We start from the raw sequence: 17468 nt of genomic DNA on the forward strand, positions 1-17468 counted from the left end.
GGTGTTGGAGCTAAGAACTAAATAATTGTGTCTTATTCAGAGTTGCAGATTGAACAAAGGATCCCTGTTCCTATTGTTTGTCTCTTCTGTAGGGAGACGTTCTTCCCACAGATCCAACCTTGAGTTTATGAAAAGTTGGCACATGTCAGTATAAGATATACTGGGGACTGGACTCGATGACCTCTCGAGGTCCCTTCCAGTCCTATAATCTATGAAAATCTATGAATATGGCATCCTTCCACCTCCCCTTCCCAGGGACCAATGCCCTGCCTTAAGACATAAAGGAAACCATCTTTATTGCCATATACTTTCACTGTTTCTTTGCTTTAACCCCTAGGAATGTACCTGTTGGACAATCAAAGGAGTTGCTCCATTCCTACGGACCCCAAATCAGAATTCAACATATATATTTTATACTAATAACATTTTATCAAAGAATTGATTAAATGTTAACTTGCTAACTTGAGACCATGGGCGGAGACATTATGTAACCTGTTAACCATTGGCTATCTTGTCTTGCTGCAAAACCTATCCCGGGGTGTGGAACTGCCTATCCCCGTCACTTTCCCCCGCCCATGGAAAATCCATATATTCCATTGTAATCGATTGATTGATAGTGTCTCTGAGCCTAATAAGCCAGGTGACACTCCGCCAGCGCTGTGTGTAATAAACTCCTATGCTTGACCTCTACACGGTGTGGATTTATGTCTTGCAGCAATCTTCTCCCCTGCAGATGGAGAGAGCACAGCATGTTCTCCAGAGGCCGGTGGCAAACATGGGCTGCTAGCCCCTGCGCAGACATTCCCCCTCGGCAGGCTCGGCTAGTCCTAGCCAGGATCGATGGGTCAGTTACGCTCAAGGCAGATTCCCAGAGCCTTTGCAAGGACAGGAACTGCTAGGCTGTATGAATCCCGGGGGTCCGCTGAGTAGCCCATCTCTGAGAATGGCCAGTACCAGAGGAACGTGGAAGAGGACGGTGGAAGAGGTCCCACAGGAAGAACCTGGCCCAGTGGTTAGGACACTGGACGTGCATCCTGATTATCCGTGTTTGTGTCTTTGCTCTGCTACCGACTCCCTGTGTGCCACTTAACTTCTCTGTGCCTGAGTTCCCACTCTGTAAAAAGGGGATAACGGTTCCCATAAATCCCTGCATGACCGGGGGATGGGAGGCTAAGAGTGTGAGGTGGCCAGATGTCGTGGGGATGGGAGCCACATAATGATTTAAGTTAGATCTGACCCCAGGAAAAGTTTATTCCCAACCCCTCCATTAAGTGAGTCCTTAATGGTGGTCCCCAGTTTTCACTGGCCATGGCTGGGAGGATTTGAACGGAGATGGTTGGGTTTTCGTTGACCCTAGATGAGTGCCTCTGAAAACTAGCCCAGTCTAGTGTTTATATGACAGAAACAATTCCCTGGATTTGAGATATGAACCTTTCCCCCCAGCCGGGTCTAATATGGTGGGTGAATTACACAACAAGTCCATCAGCAGGATGTACAATGGGCTGAGCTACTGGATGGTCTTGCTGGACCCCACTTAGATGGGAGACTTATGAAGTAACATCCAAGGTGCTGCTAGTGATCCAGAAGGTGGCACTCTCCTCCACTGAGTGAGCTCGGTGCTGTTGGAGGGAGGGTGACATCTTTATTACTGGGGGAATTCTGCACCACTGCGCATGCGCAGAATTCATGTCCCCCCGCAGATTTCTTTGCTTCCCTGCAGAAAAATGACTTTCTGACAGGGAAGCAAAGGGAAGCTGCAAGAGCAGTCACACACCACTCCCTAGCTGCGCAGGTGCATAGTTTCAGGCTCCTGGAGCAGCCGGCGGAGAGGTAAATCACTGCAGGGCTGGGAACACCCCCACCAGTGGCTCCTACCCTGAGCCAGGATCAGCTGCTAGTCCCAGCTGGGCTGGAGGCAGGAGAGGACGGGACTTCCTCTTCCCCTGCAAGGAGTGGCTGGGGCTGTGTCAGACCCACTCCCAGAAACCTCCCCCAGCTGCAGGAAGCTGCAGGGGGAGGGGTCACTGTATGGGGAGCTGCTCCCCCATCTGCCCACCCCCATGCATCCGGACTTCCCATACCCAGACACTTCTACCAAGCCTAACCCCGTCCACCCAGAACCCTCCTAGCCCTCCAGACCCAAACCCCACCCCACTGAACCTCAACACCTGCATCTGGAACCCTCTGCACCCAGACCCCCTGCCTCTAAACCCCCACCCCTGCACTCAGACCACTCCCCACTGAGCTCCCTGCACTCAAACCTCCATCCTGATGAGCCCCCCCCCCAGCACCCCCCCAAGCCCTCACATCCAGAGCCCCATGCAACTGACCCCCAACTAGCTGCACCCAGACCCCCACCCCACCAAGCCCCACTCCCCAGCACCCACACCCCCTTGCTGAGACCCCCACACCCAGACCCCTCCGCTGAGCCCCATCCACCTTCACCTGGAAGAGTCCCATTGTCCCTGCACCTGGAACCCCCCAACGAGCCTCTGTGCACCCAGATCCCCCCACACCTAGACCCCCCACTGAGCTGCCTGCTCCCAGATTGTCTCACACAGAATTCTCTCACCCCAGATCTGGATCCCCCCACACTGAGCCACTCCACACTTGGATCCTGCCTGGTTGAGCCTGCCTGTCCCACACCTGGTGCCTGGTGCAGAGGGGCAGGGCCCCAGCCCTTGTGCTGTGTCAGGGTCAGGTGCAGCCTCACCGCTGAGTCCGTGTCCCTGGGGTGAGAGGGCTGCAGGGTGATCTCCCACCTTCGTGCAGCCAGTGGCCTGTGCCCACTGCCATGCTGGTGCCTCTGTATTTATTTATTGACAAATACAACTTACAGAATTTTGCAGAATTTTAAGATATTGTGCGGAGAATTGTTCATTTTTTGGCGCAGAATGCCCTCAGGTGTACATCTTTCAAGGAAAAGCAGAGGTTCTGTTTCTGTGGGGGTTAAAAGTCCCAGGCCGTTTTTAATGGGAGTGGTTTAGCCGTTTAGCCCCGGTGTTTTGGGGGTAATTACATACTGCCTGCCTGCCTACCTCTCCAATCAGCGTGTCCTCCTTCACTTCCTGTCCGAAACTGCCAGGCAGTGTTGCTCTGGGCTATATGAACAGCTGCTGCCTTCCACCCCAGAGGTGATTGCATTACAATGGTGGGTGAGATGGTTTGTAAAGCACTTTGGTGGGTGAGATGGTTTGTAAAGCACTTACGAGCTGCAAGTTCTTATCAGCAAAGACGGTCATCTGGTCTCATGTTCTGGACAGGGAGGGGCATGTCCACCCCTCTATGTGCCCGAGGACACGAAGTGCATCTCGGTGTTGACATGGGCGTTGCCCGCATTGGTGCAGCCCACCTTTTGCTTGAAGATGAAGGGGAAGACCTTCTTGAAGGCTTTCCTGAAGTTGACACCCATGAAGGCGTAGACGATGGGGTTGATGGAGGAGTTGGTGTAGGACATGCAGTGGGCCCAGATCTTCACCTTGTAGATGTAGTAGTTGCGCTGGAAGCTAGGGCTGAAGGCCTGGACGAGAATGAGGAACTGCACGGGCCCCCAACAGACGGTGAAGAGTACCACGATGATGACCACCATGCGGGAGATCTTGGCCCGCATCGCCTCGGAGCGCTCGGCCAGCTGTTGCACCTTGCAAGCCACAGAGACAGGGTGTGTGTGTTAGCATTCACAGCCAGGCAGCTCTGGTGGGAGTTAAGCCATCATGCCAGTGGGTGGACATGTGCATAGAGGTAGACACACAAGTGGTTGCATGTGTGTATAACATCACACCTCTAGGAGGTGGTTGGCAGTGGGGATTGAACCTGGGAACCTCTGGATTGGAGCGCATGACCCTCTGCTGCCTGAGCTAAAAGAACAGTGCAGTGGCAGACTTATCAACCTCTAGTTACGGCCCAGCTGCCACTGGGGGCAACAGAGCATTACATGGAGTGGGTCAGATGTGCAAGTAGTGGGGGGCGCCTCTACACGCACTCATGTGCACACCAAATGGTGGGTGCATGGGTGCAAATGGCAGCATGTGTTGTGGACAAGTATCTGCAGACACAGGCCATGCACCCAAGCATCATCGGGCATGCGCCGTTGGATACAGAGGCCAGGGATGAATCTGGCCCAGTGGCCAAGGAGTCCTGAGCACCATCAACTCCTGCTGGAGCCAGTGGGAGCCGTGGTTGCTCAAAGCCTCTGTAGATCAGGTCTTATGTAGATCTACGCATGCACACGCCCCCTACAGACGTGCTCAGGGAGTGCAGGGGGGAGGAGCCAGGTACCTGGTAGTTGTTATCGATGGGCTCCACGGTGGGATGTCCCATCTGGTAGAGCATGGCCACGTAGCAGATGCAGATGGTCAGTAGGGGCAGCAGGTAGACGGCCAGGAAGTTGTAAAGGATAAAGGCCTTCTCGTGGGAGGCGGAGGGGAAGGACTCACTGCAATAGGTCTGCGGCCCGAACCAGTAGCCCTCTGTCAACCTGTTGTACATCAGCACTGGGGCGGAGACGATAAAGGAACCTGCCGCGGGCAGCAAGGTCAGAGTCAGCGACCCAGCGGCAGGCTGGGTGCTTGCTTTAGTGGTCGGCAGGGGATGAAGGGACCAAACCGAACCAGAACCAGGATCCCAGCCAGCGGAGGAGCAAGATGGAGGTTCAGAGCCGAACCAGAACCAGGATCACAGCCAGTGGGGGGAGCTGGATTGAGGGACAGACCTGACCCAGGGTCACAGCCAGTGGGGGGAGCTGGATTGAGGGACAGACCTGACCCAGGGTCACAGCCAGTGGGGGGAGCTGGATTGAGGGACAGACCTGACCCAGGGTCACAGCCAGTGGGGGGAGCTGGATTGAGGGACAGACCTGACCCAGGGTCACAGCCAGTGGGGGGGGCTGGATTGAGGGACAGACCTGACCCAGGGTCACAGCCAGTGGGGGAGCTGGATTGAGGGACAGACCTGACCCAGGGTCACAGCCAGCAGGGGAGCTGGTCGGAGGGACAGACTCGAACCGGAACCAGGAAGGATCATGGATCGCAGGGGTAATGACTTGGAGGGACAAAGGGAAGGGGCAGAACCAGGACATGAGGATGATAGGTGCCAATGGCCCATTCCCCTAGGGTGGGGGAGGACCCCACTTGATACAGCCAGCAGCTTCAGCTCATGCATGTGTTACAGGTGTCCCCTCCCTTCTTCCATCCCCCCAAATTCCTATTTCAGCCCCCATCCTTGAACCGCCCCCCCACCCTCCCCAGGTAGGGCTTGGCTTTGCAAACCATGCCTGGGGTGGTTCGGATGCAGGTCCCATTTTATCTGAACCCTGACATTTATTGGGTCGGGGGCTGGCTCAGGGGGTTGCATAAATGGTTCTGGCTGGTTTCTTTAAAAAATAAAGGGGCCCTTACCCAGCAGACTCTGTCCCCTCATACCCACATGAATCTCTCCATCCCCCTTCCTCCTCCGAGAGCGCCAGTGACAGCCCCTGCTGGCCAGCTCGCCCCAGCTACCCGGCACCCCTTCAGGAGGGCCACGTTTCCCCAGTCCCCCCCATCCACGCCGGCTCTACTCACAGATCCAGATGCCCAGGCTGATGGCAACGGCAATGCGGGGGGTGCGCTGGCGCAGGGAGCGCAGCGGGAACACGGTCACATACCAGCGGTCCACGCTCATGGCCGTCAGGGTGACGCAGGTGGCCTGCACGGAGACCTACCAGGGGAGGTAGAAGCGGAGAGGGGAGCCCATTGGAGCGGAGTTGGCTGGGGGAACACACATCCATCCATGCACCCACCCTGTGCACTGTCTGCGCCAGATCCCCAGCTGTCGACTGTAACAGAGATACAGCAATACCCGGCAGCTGAGTATCTGGCCCTCTGGGTCTGAGTATTCTACCCATGGAAGCTGATGACCTCGGTTTGCATGGTGTGTTGGAAATGCAAGCTACCTCCATAAGAGCAGGGGGGCTCCTGGTCTTGCTTGCAGGCTGTGTATGGACGTGTGCCATCTGGGACATTTCCAGTTCATCTGGAAAATGTCAGCTTAAATCAAGGTGGGTTGATTTACATAAGAACGTCAGTGCTGCCATAGTGGGTCAGACCAATGGTCCATCTCGCCCAGTATCCCGTCTCCAACAGTGGCCAGTGCCATATGCTTCCGAGAGAATGTACACAACAAGGCAATTTTACAGCAATCCACCCTCCACTTCCGGCAGTCAGAGGTTTAGGGTCACCCTGAGCATGGTGTTGTGTCCCTGACCATGTTGGCTATTAGCCACTGATGGACCTGTCCTCCAAGAACTTATCTAGATGTTTTTTTGAACCTATTTAGACTTTTACAACATAGAATATCAGGGTTGGAAGGGACCTCGGAGGTCATCTAGTCCAACCCCCTCCTCAAAGCAGGACCAGTCCCCAACGGCCCCCTCAAGGATTGAACTTACAACCCTGGGTTTAGTAGGCCAGTGCTCAAACCACTGAGCTATCTCATGGCGCTGAAGGCCCCAGGTTGACTGTGCGTTGGGTGAAGAAGTACACCCTTGTGTTTGTTTTAAACCTGCTGCCGATTCATTTCATCGGGTGACCCCTGATTTTTGTATTGTGTGAAAGGGTAAATAACACTTCTCTAGTCATTTTTGCCACCCCCTTCATAATTATAGAGACCTCTCTCCTATCCCTCCTTCGTCATCTCTTTTCTAAGCTGAACAGCTCTAATCTTTTTAGTCTCTCTTTGTACGGAAGCTGTTTCATACCCTTGATCAGCTTTGTTTCCCCTCTCTGAACCTTTTCCAATTCCACTTTCTCCTTTTTGAGATGCGGTGACCAGAACTGGACACAGTACAGAAGATGTGGGCATACCATGGATTTATTTAGTAGCATTATGATATTTTTATCTTATTTTCTATCTCTTTCCTAGTCGTTCCTACTATTCTGTTAGCCATTTGGACTGCTGCTGCACACTGAACTGAAATTTTCAGAGAACTATCCACAGTGACTACAAGATCTGTGCCCCTCTGCCTTAGGGAGCAGCCTGCTTCGTCTCTCTCTGTTTTTTGTCACTGTGTGTTTATCATAAAGTCATGTTATGCTGCAACCTGCCAGCAAGAGTATGTTTTTTATCTAACGTTTCTGTTTGTATAGCATGCACACAGGCCATGTGTGTGTATGGCTTGCACCTGTGCGAGGCATGGGTGTGTGCCCTGTTGTGCAACTGCATGAGAAATGTACTTGTGAGGTGCCTGCATGCAAGGAGAGGGAAAAACTCACCTTGTTGCTGCCCCCATAGTCTCTCTTTTGAAGACTAAACCACCCCAGCTCTGTCCACAGTAGTGAGCGAAGCCCTAAGCCAAGGCCTCACCTGTTGGATGTAATTGACAAACTTGCACATGAACTCCCCGAAGATCCATCCAGGAAGAGGATACAGCATGGCAGTGAACGGTACGCAGCACACCAGGAAGATGATATCGGTGGTGGCAAGGTTGGCTGTCAAAAGAAAGGAAGGGTCATGCTGTGATTAGGGCACAAGCCTTGGCCTTAGGAGGCCTGGGTTCAAATCCTGCCTCTGCCACAGACTCCCTATGCCACCTTGGGCAAGTCACTTAGTAGCTCTGTGCCTCAGTTTCCCACCTGTGTGATGGGAGAACAGCCTCTTAGGGGTGTGGTGAGGCTAAATCCATTCAAGACGGCGAGGCAACAAGGTCTAGTGCTCAGAGCATAGGGCTGGGAGCCAGGAGCTCCCAAGATCTAATCTCAGCTCTGGCACTTAGCTCACTGTGCAGCCATCAAACCCCGCTTGTGCCTCAGTTTCCCCATCTGTAGAAAGGGGATCACATTTACCTCCCTCCTGGGGCTGGGAAGAGGAGGGTCTAGCTCGTGTCCCTATTCATGTCTGTGCAGACCTTTGGAGATGCAGAGTGCTAGCTACATCCTAGTTATCGCTGGAGCGAGCAGAGAAGGGTGCTGAAGGCAATACAGAATTTCAGCCTGGTAGCTATCCGCTCCCTGGCTCTCCTTGTCAGTCCCTTCCCCAGCCAGAGAATATGTTTCCCTCTCTCTTGTTTCTCTGAAGGTTGCATTATCCTTTGGCGGCCCCATTACTCCATGCTATGTACCTCTGAGAGCTTAGCGCAGCTTCTTGGCTCTTGCCTCTAGCAATTTCATGGGTAAATCACTGAGAATGAAAGAGGTTTGGCACCTGAAAAATCCAAGCGAGAATAACCTCATAATGCACAGTTGTTTATCTATTATATACTGTGAACACACTCAGTAGAATCCACTCACTCAGCCTCCTGATGGATGACATGTCTCTTTGATCCGTGCCAGCAAAAGGGATTTGGCATCTCAGTGACTCCAGACAACGGCACATGGGAGCCTAATGTTTTACATTGCACACAGACGGACACAGCACCTTGCAGACCAAAGCCTTTCACCTGTGTAGCAGCTGCCCTCTGGGATGGAGCATGGCAGGTTGGCCAAAAACACTAGGGAAAACCCTCTCTACTCTTATGGACCCTGGGGATTTTAACATTCACAGAGAGCAGATAAGACATAGTTTTGTAAATTGCCTTCTCGGGGTTTAGGAATTACCAGATCAGAACAAGGGCCCAGCTTAGCCAGTTCCAGCTGCTTAACAGGAAGATGCAAAAAGCCCCAGAGGAATAACCTGTATATGAGGGGTGTTTCTTCCTGACCCCCTGTCAGTTAGTGCTTGCTTATGCCCTGCAGCATGAAGGTAGTATTCAATTTAGCCACCACAGTGAGGTGAAGGGCTGGGTTGACACAGCTAGGATTCGAACATGCATTTCCAGGCAGTGTAGGGATTTTAAACCTGCATCTTAGCCCTGGCCTCCGCCTCAGTCTTGTTAAATAGCTCAGCTTGATTACAAATACAAGCCTACTCATGGCAGTTAACTGCTGTGGATTGGTGTTTGCGGGTAAAGCGTCCCACTTTTGTGGCCTTATTGCTGACTCCAGGTGGCTTCCCAGATTGAGTATGATGGCCAAATGAGTCAGGCTGACAGTAACCCTTTCGCTGTATGCTGACCTCATGGCGATTTCAGCCTGGTTTTGTGCCGCAGGGCCCCTTGGCTGTCAAAAGGGGATGTCGCAAGCAGTCGCTTTGGTGCTACGTTCTGCATCATGTGAAGCAGCAAGGGGGAGTGGTCAATACTGATCTGTATAACCTTAGTCCTCAGCTGGGGGAAATAGGCGTAGCGCCATTGCTTTCAATGGGATTATGCTGATTTAGACCAGACACCAGCCCTCTTTCTTTAAGGCATTGCACAGTGCTAATTTTTTTAAGCAATCAAGGTGTGAACGTCAATATCCCCCCCAGGGCCAGGGTTGTCTCTGAGTCAGGGGGATTTGCTGTATTGGCTCATTTCAGGTTCAGCCGGGATGTCCTGGTTAACCCCTGTGCTCCTGGACTGCAGCAGGGTTCTGGTAAGCACGGATGGATTGACAGTGCTTCCATAAGGGATGTACGAGCTATGCGGGGCCGTGCTTTGCCCACGCAGCACAGAGCTGTCTTAGTCAGGCGAAGACGTTCATGCAGCATCAGCTGGTTCAGTACAGCTGAGTGTCACTTACTTCACCGTCCTATCCCAGGTGCCTGTTCCTACTTGCACTGAATGGCGACATTTGTAAGGGCCTGATCCAGCCTTTTGGCGCTTTGTCTGGTCACTGACACAATAAAAGAGTCCCGCCGACGTGAGTGGAACACCGTGAGCTGGTGGCATCTTGCACCCACTTTGCACAGATGTAAACGAGGACAGAAAGCACAGGGCAGCTGCGGATCAGGCCCCTCAATATTTTAGCTGAACAAAAAGCTCTCAGTAACCTGGGTTACTGCACACAGAACACAATGAGCCAGGAGATTCATTGTAAAAGCGGCTGAGGCGAGGATGGCGGGGGAGGGACTGAGATAGGCAGAGTTTAGACTCTAATTTTCTGTCACTGGGGATCACAAAAGGGTCAAAATCTCTCCAAAGAAACTAGATGCAAAGCGACAAGTAACCGGCGTGCGGCTGCGTGTTGTAACTGATGCTAGGAGGAGCGGAGATTGCTGGGGTGAAGGGAGAGGCCAAGTGACAAGTCTGGATGCTATATTACTCATATGGGCAATGGATCTTCCCTGGGGCAAATTCCCAACCTCTAGGCAGCCTCCTTCCTAGTGCTCCCACAGTCCCCAATGGGCCTAGGGTGACCAGATGTCCCGATTTTATAGGGACAGTCCCGCTATTTGGGACTTTATATATAGGCGCCTATTACTCCCCACCCCCGTCCCCATTTTTCACACTTGCTGTCTGGTCACTCTAAACGGGCCCTTCACGGGCCTAGAAAATGGCCTGTAATTTCCCCTGGCTGGGCAGAATTTTGTATTGTTACCAGTGGTCACTTCCAGGTCCTGGGCATAGGGACACCCCAATGTGGTGACACTAGACAGCGCAGTTAGAAAGCCAGAGAGAACCACAGGGTCTGTCTGTGCCGAGTAGCTTCAGTGAGGAAGCCCCGTTACCTTCATTACAACTGATTCCTGCTCTTCTGCATTGTCGGAGAGCCACGACACCCGTGTCCAAGAGTCTATGACAGTGATAGTAATGCTTAGCACGTTAGGGCCCAATCCAGCTGGCCCAAACCCTACGGACGCATCGCCCGAGTACGACTAGCAGGATTAAGTCCAATGTCTTCAAAGCACCATGGAAGGAAGGAAGGAATTAATATCCCTCTGTATTGGGGATGTTTGGTTTGGTTTGGTTTGGTTTGGTTTTTAACAACTAGCCATCACAATGTATAAGATCGTCAAGCACAAAAAGGGGAAAGCTCTTGTCTAAAATGTCTCCTCCGGAGTCACCAATAAATCTTCACCACGCACGGACTCCGAAGATTTGGGTCGTCAGGAGTTTTGTAAAACCCTCTGCAGAATCCCTGCGCTGGAGGGGCTGAAAGGCCCTAGTTCTCCTTTGACTTTCCTTCACATTTTCGCAGTGCTCCGTCTTCTTGAGGACACTGATCACGATGTCTTTCACTCCGTGCTTAATTTGCAATGAAAGAGGCGCCGTGCTGGGGCAGCGGGGCTCAAGCAATTAGGAGCCGGGGCTCAAGAAAGTTTTTTGCTTTCATAACTGATGCGGCAAACCCAGAGGCACCGGGGCTACGAACTGCCAGGCCCAGAGACACCGGGGCTACGAACTGCCAGGCCCAGAGGCGCCGGGGCTCTGAACTGCCAGGCCCAGAGGCGCCGGGGCTCTGAACTGCCAGGCCCGGAGTGCCGGGGCTACGAACTGCCAAGCCCAGAGATGCCGGGGCTACGAACTGCCAGGCCAGAAGTGCCAGGGCTATGAACTGCCAAGCCCAGAGGTGCCGGGGCTACGAACTGCCCGGCCCAGATGCGCCGGGGCCCTGAACTGCCAGGCCCAGAGACGCCGGGCTATGAACTGCCAGGCCCAGAGGCGCCGGGGCTCTGAACTGCCAGGCCCGGAGGCACCGGGGCTACGAACCGCCAGGCCCAGAGGCGCCGGGGCTCTGAACTGCCAGGCCCGGAGGCGCCAGGGCTTTGAACTGCCAGGCCAGAGGTGCCGGGGCTGCAAACTGTCAAGTCTGGAGGTGCTAAGGTTCAGCCCTGGCACAAATTAAGCCCCTCTCTCAATCCTACCTGTGCTTGAGCAGCTCACACATACCCCTAGGGATCTCTCCAAACGCTCCAGTAACGATCTTGGTTCTAGTTCTTCATGCTTCACTCTCTTTTGTTTCTTTTTTAAGTCCCTGTCTGCCAGGATGGCGATACCCATCACTCACCCACTATGTCTATGTTTTGTCTGGCCTGTTTACCTGCACTGCTCAGTCTATGACAACTGCCAGATCCCATGAAATCTTCAGTCTCCAGTGTGCTTTCAATTCGGTGGTCGTAATACAGCCTGGTGCATTTAAATCCTCACTTGCCACAGAGAGTCCAATGCAGGCACTCCACAGCCTCATTGTGTCTGTTCATATATTCCCTCCCAGCTAGGCTCCTGCAGGCACTCAATACATGCTCTGCCCTCACCTCCTTTTCAGAACATACGCCGTAGTTTGGGGAGCAGTTTGTAGATTCACAGATCCTAAGGCCAGAAGGGACCATTGTGATGATCTAGGCCAGTGGCTCTCAACCTTTCCAGGCTACTGTCCCCCTTTCAGGAGTCTGATTTGTCTTGCGTACCCCAAATTTCACCTCACTTAAAAGCGATTTGCTGACAAAATCAGACAAAGAAATACAAAAGCGTCACAGCTGAACAATGGCTGACTTTCTCATTTCTACCATACGATTATAAAATAAATCAATGGGAATATAAATTAGGGCTGTCGATTCGTCACAGTTAACTCACGCCATTAACTCAAAAAAATGAATCGCGATTAATCGCACGGTTAAACAATTGAATACTAATTGAAATGTATTAAATGTTTTTGGATGTTTTTCTACATTTTCAAATATATTGATTTCTATTACAACACAGAATACAAGCTACACAGGGCTCACTTTTTATTATTATTTTTTATTACAAATATTTGCACTGTAAAAATGATAAACAAAAGAAATAGTATTTTTCAAAATGCCTCACACAAGTACCCTAGTGCAATCTCTTTATCTTGAAAGTGTAACTTATAAATGTAGAATTTTTTGTTAATAACTACATTCAAAAACAAAACAATGTAAAACTTTAGAGCCTACAAGACCACTCAGTCCTACTTCTTGTTCAGCCAATCGCTAAGACGAATAGTGCGTTAATTAAATTTTGACTGAACTTGGGGGAGAATAATATGCCCCCTGCTCTTTTTTACCTGCATTCTGCCATATCTTTCATGTTATAGCAGTCGCAGATGATGACTCAGCACATGTTCGTTTTAAGAACACATCCACTGCAGATTTGACAAAACACAAAGAAGGTACCAATGTGAGATTTCTAAAGATAGCTACAGCAGTCGACCCAAGGTTTAAGAATCTGAAGTGCCTTCCAAAATCTGAGAGGGACGAGGTGTGGAGCATGCTTTCAGAAGTCTTAAAAGAACAACACTCCGATGCGGAAACTACAGAACCCGAACCACCAAAAAAAAAAATAAAAAAAAAATCAACCTTCTGCTGGTGGCATCTGACTCAGATGATGAAAATGAACATATGTCGGTCCTCTCTACTTTGGATCTTTATCGAGCAAAACCCATCATCAGCATGGACGCATGTCCTCTGGAATGGTGGTTGAAGCATGAAGGGACATATGAATCTTTAGCACATCTGGCACGTAAATATATTGCGATGCCAGCTACAACAGTGCCATGCGAACGCCTGTTCTCACTTTCAGGTGACATTGTAAACAAGAAGCCGGCAGCATTATCGCCTGCAAATTGTAACCAAACTTGTGTGTCTGAGCGATTGGCTGAAGTAGGGACTGAGGGGACTTGTAGGCGCTAAAGTTTTACATTGTTTTATTTTTGAATGCAGGGGGTTTTTTTGTACATAATTCTACATTTGTAAGTTCAACTTTCAGGATAAAGCGATTGCACTACAATCCTTGTATTACATGAATTGAAAAATACGATTTCTTTTGTTTTTTACAGTGCAAATATTTGTAATCTAAACTAAATATCAAGTGAGCACTGTACACTTGGTATTCTGTGTCGCAATTGAAATCAATACATTTGAAAATGTAGAAAACACCAAAAAATATGTAAAGAAACGGTATTCTATTATTGTTTAAGAGCGCAATGAACCGCGCAACTGATTTTTTTAATCTCTTGACAGCCCTAATATAAATATTGTACTTACACTTCAGTGTGGGGTCCCTTGTGGTGTGGGGACCCGGGCAGTTGCCCCGCTTGCCACCCCGTAATGCCGGCCATGCACTTGCAACCCCCCTAAACCCATCCCGCCACCCCTTGATCTAGAGGAGTTGAGTACCCCCTGCAAGACCTCGGCGTTGAGAACCACTGATATATGCTGACCTCCTGAATAGCCCAGGCCAGAGAACTGCCCCAAAAGAAATCCTGGATCAGATCTTTTAGGAAACCATTAAAAATGGTCAGTAGTGGAGAACCCACCATGACCTGTGGCAAATTCTTCCACTGGTTAATGACTCTCACCCTTAACATTGTACACCTTATTTCCAGTCTGAATTTGTCCAGCTTCAACTTCCAGCCACTGTCTCACGTTCGACCTGTCTCTGCTAGTTTCAAGAGCCTGTTATTAAATATTTGTTCCCCATGTAGGTACTTCTAGACTGTGATCAAGTTACCCCTTAACGTTCTCTTTGTTAAGGTAAATACATTGAGCTCCTGGAGTCTATCACTAAAAGGCAGGTTTTCTAAGCTTTGAATCATTCTTGAAGTTTTTCTCTGAAGCCCCCCTAATTTATCACCGACCTTCTTGAATTGTGGTAACCAGAACTGGACACAGGAATCCAGCAGCTGTCGCACCAGTGCCAAATACAGAGGTAAAATCACCTCTCTGCTCCTACTCCGGATTCCCCTGTTTATGCCTCCCAGGATCACATTAGCTCTTTTGACCCGAGGGACGCACTGGAAGCTCCTAATCGGCTGATTATCCACCACAGCCCCCAAATCTTTTACAAAGTCCCTGCCTCCCAGGAGAGAGACCCCCCATCCTGCCCTCCGTTCTTCGTTCTCAGCTGCAGATGGGTACACTGAGCAGTATCAAAATGCATATTGTTTGCTTGTGCCCAGGTGATCCAGAGATTGCGCTGAATAAGTGACCTGTCTTCTGCGTTACTTACCACTCCTGCAATTTTGAGGATCAGCTGCAAGCTAGAGCAGCAAGATTTTATGTTTTCCTCCAGGCCCTTGAAAAAGAGGTTAAATACCGTAAATAATTCGATAGGTCAATTTTGTTTCAAAGGAAATTAACCCTGAAGGACTGCTCTGGAGTGTGCTCCCTCTCTTTTGAGGCATCCGTCCATAAGCATGAATCTTCAACTGCTAATGGGTTAGCTCTCTCGCCACCGCCTGTGCATTGATTTCTGTGTAAATCTTTTGAGTCTTTCTTTGACAATTTGCTTTCTCTTTTCTTTCATGCTTTCTTGGGCTGGGACACAGGCTTTTTATCACTACCAGATGATCTTTAATTCTGGCTGACTCCTAATATATATTGATGTTATATTCTTCATTGTCAATTGCTTCCTCCACTGATTGCAGACCTGCTCCATCACACTGGGAGATGTACATCCTGTCCATGTCTTGATTGATATCCATTACTTTATGAATCACCAGGAGATTTCTTGTTTGGATGTTAATTGTTTTTCTTCTCTTGATTCTTACTTGATCACTCTGGCAGTGTATCATTCTACGAATAGCATGGATCAAATTTTTCTAGCTGAGTTTTATCCTTAGAGCAGTTCTTATTTGTCTGCAACGTTCTTTGCTCACTTTTTCTTTGACTTCCTCATGTTGAAGTTCTGACAGTTCCCTGATTTTAAGGCATTTGCTGGGGTCCTGCTGCAAGGTAACTTGGATAGTACGTTTGGTAACTTGCACGCCAAGGGGGTACATCCCCCCTCCCCCACTTTACAGATGTCAATGCACATTTAGTCAAGCCAACCTGTAGCTTCTTATCTTCACCAAACTTTTCTCCAGGAAGTCTGCCAAGCAGTCAGTGCCACTGAGTGCCCAGCTGCCCAGTTCAGCCCTGACTGCCCAATTCTAGAGCCACAGGGTGCCAGTGTCCAGCCCCAGGTGCCCCATGCCCAGCCCCAGCATGGCCCATACCCAGCACCAGGTGCCCTGTGTCCAGCCCCAGGCACCCTGTGTCCAGCCCCAGGGTGCCCAGCCGCAGACACCCCATGCTCAGCTCCAGGGTGCCCAGCTCCAGGTGCCCCGTGCCCAGCTCCAGGTGCCCCGTGCCCAGTCCAACCCCAAGATGCTCAGTCACAGGTGCCCCGTCCCCAGCCCAGGGTGCTCCATGCACGGCCCCATGTGCCCCATCCCCAGGGTGCCTCGTGCATAGCCCCAGGTGCCCCAGCCCCAGCGTGCCCAGCAGCAGGCACCCCGTGCCCAGCCCCAGCGTGCCCAGCCCCAGCGTGCCCAGCAGCAGGCACCCCATGCCCAGCCCCAGGTGCCCCGTGCCCAGCCCCAGAGTGCCCTGCTACAGGCGCCCCATGCCCAGTCCCAGGTGCCCCGTGCCCAGCCCCAGGTGCCCCGTGCCCAGCCCCAGAGTGTCCAGCCCCAGGTGCCCCATGCCCAGCCCCAGGTGCCCTGTGCCCAGCCCCAGAGTGCCCAGCCCCAGGCAGCCCGTGCCCAGCCCCAGGTGCCCCGTGCCCAGCCCCAGAGTGCCCAGCCCCAGGTGCCCTGTGCCCAGCCCCAGAGTGTCCAGCCCCAGGTGCCCTGTGCCCAGCCCCAGAGTGCCCAGCCCCAGGTGCCCCGTGCCCAGCCGCAGGCGCCCCGTGCCCGACTCACCGATGTAGAAGTTGGTGACCGTCCTCATCTGCTTGTGCTTGGTGATCACGTAGATGACCAGGGAGTTGCCCGCCAGCCCCACCACCATCAGCATGGCGAAGAAGAGGGGCACCAGCCAGGCGTCCACCAGGCGCGGGGGGCTCCGGGGCTCCGAGCTGTTGGAGGAGCGGTTCGGGAACAGGAGCGAGGCGTTGAGCTGGGCGCCGGCGGATGCTCCCCGCATGGTCCCCGCCGCGCCCCGGGGCGCAGAGCGCAGGGCCCCTGCCTTTCCCTGGAGCAGGAGGGGTCCGCTCCCTAGCAGGACTCCTGGGTTCTCCCCTTAGCCCTGGCCCCCAGGCTCCCCGCTCACTCTGCCCCTCTCCAGCCCGCAGCCCGAACTCCCCGGCGCGGGGCTCCGGAGCCTGGCGAGCTCCCTTCTCGAGGGGCGGCTCTAACTAGCCCAGGAAGTTTGGGACCAGCTGAGGGGTGTGTGTGTGTGTGGTTTAGCTCCTGCCACTCCGTTTCCCCCGCCCGGCGCGGGGAACCCAGGAGTCCGAGCGCTGCCCTTGGAGGGATGGAGCCCCAAAGGCAGAGGCCGGTGGCTGCAAAGCCCCTTCAGCAGGACGCCGCATCCCCTCTGCTCCGCCTCGCTCCGAATCCGCTCTGGTTTCCCGCGCGCCCTCCTCTTGTAGTGGAGACGCGAGAAGCCCCTCCTGGCAGGCGCCTCCGGGGAGCGGCGCGTTCGCAGGGAGACGGGCGGGGGAAAAGTCCCACCCAGTGGGGGGCTGCCCCAAATCCAGGGGGGCGCCGCGCGGAGATGCCCCCCACCCCGTTAAAGAAATAAACAGCGGCTGGGAACAAATCAAAAGTGTGTGTTCTTTAATGCACAGTCAGAGGGGGAGAGAGGGGTGAGGAGCAGCAGGAGTTCAGAGGGCAGGACTCCTGGGTTCTTTCCCTACCGACTCTCCCTCCATCACCTGGGCACAGCCCTCAGCTTCTCTGCGCCTCGGTCTCCCAAGAATAAAGCGAGAGGGGAGAATAAGATTTACCGCCCTACGGCAGTGGGGTAAA

General features: G+C 52.4%; 1 protein-coding gene across 1 annotated transcript; it reads right to left on the minus strand.

Annotated features, from left to right (window-relative positions):
- Positions 1-2786: 2786 nt before the first annotated feature.
- KISS1R (KISS1 receptor) lies at positions 2787-17089 on the minus strand. The gene is made up of 5 exons (XM_034755605.1): positions 16419-17089; positions 7342-7466; positions 5562-5697; positions 4279-4517; positions 2787-3640 (listed from the first exon to the last, which is right to left on the minus strand). The coding sequence occupies exons 1-5, from the start codon at positions 16639-16641 to the stop codon at positions 3284-3286; spliced, it is 1080 nt and encodes a 359-aa protein (XP_034611496.1). The 5' UTR covers positions 16642-17089; the 3' UTR covers positions 2787-3283.
- Positions 17090-17468: the final 379 nt, after the last annotated feature.

Source organism: Trachemys scripta, chromosome 22 (assembly GCF_013100865.1).
Source record: "Trachemys scripta elegans isolate TJP31775 chromosome 22, CAS_Tse_1.0, whole genome shotgun sequence".
NCBI classification, from domain to species: Eukaryota; Metazoa; Chordata; order Testudines; family Emydidae; genus Trachemys; species Trachemys scripta.

Bases quoted from the DNA above. Each gene is read 5' to 3' on its own strand.
- KISS1R (XM_034755605.1), bottom strand. From the start codon at position 16,641: ATGCGGGGAGCATCCGCCGGCGCCCAGCTCAACGCCTCGCTCCTGTTC. The intron at 7,467-16,418 runs GTGAGTCGGGCA...TTCTTTTGACAG, and splicing joins GGTCACCAACTTCTACATCG to CCAACCTTGCCACCACCGAT. The intron at 4,518-5,561 runs GTGAGTAGAGCC...TGCCCGCGGCAG, and splicing joins CAGCCTGGGCATCTGGATCT to GTTCCTTTATCGTCTCCGCC.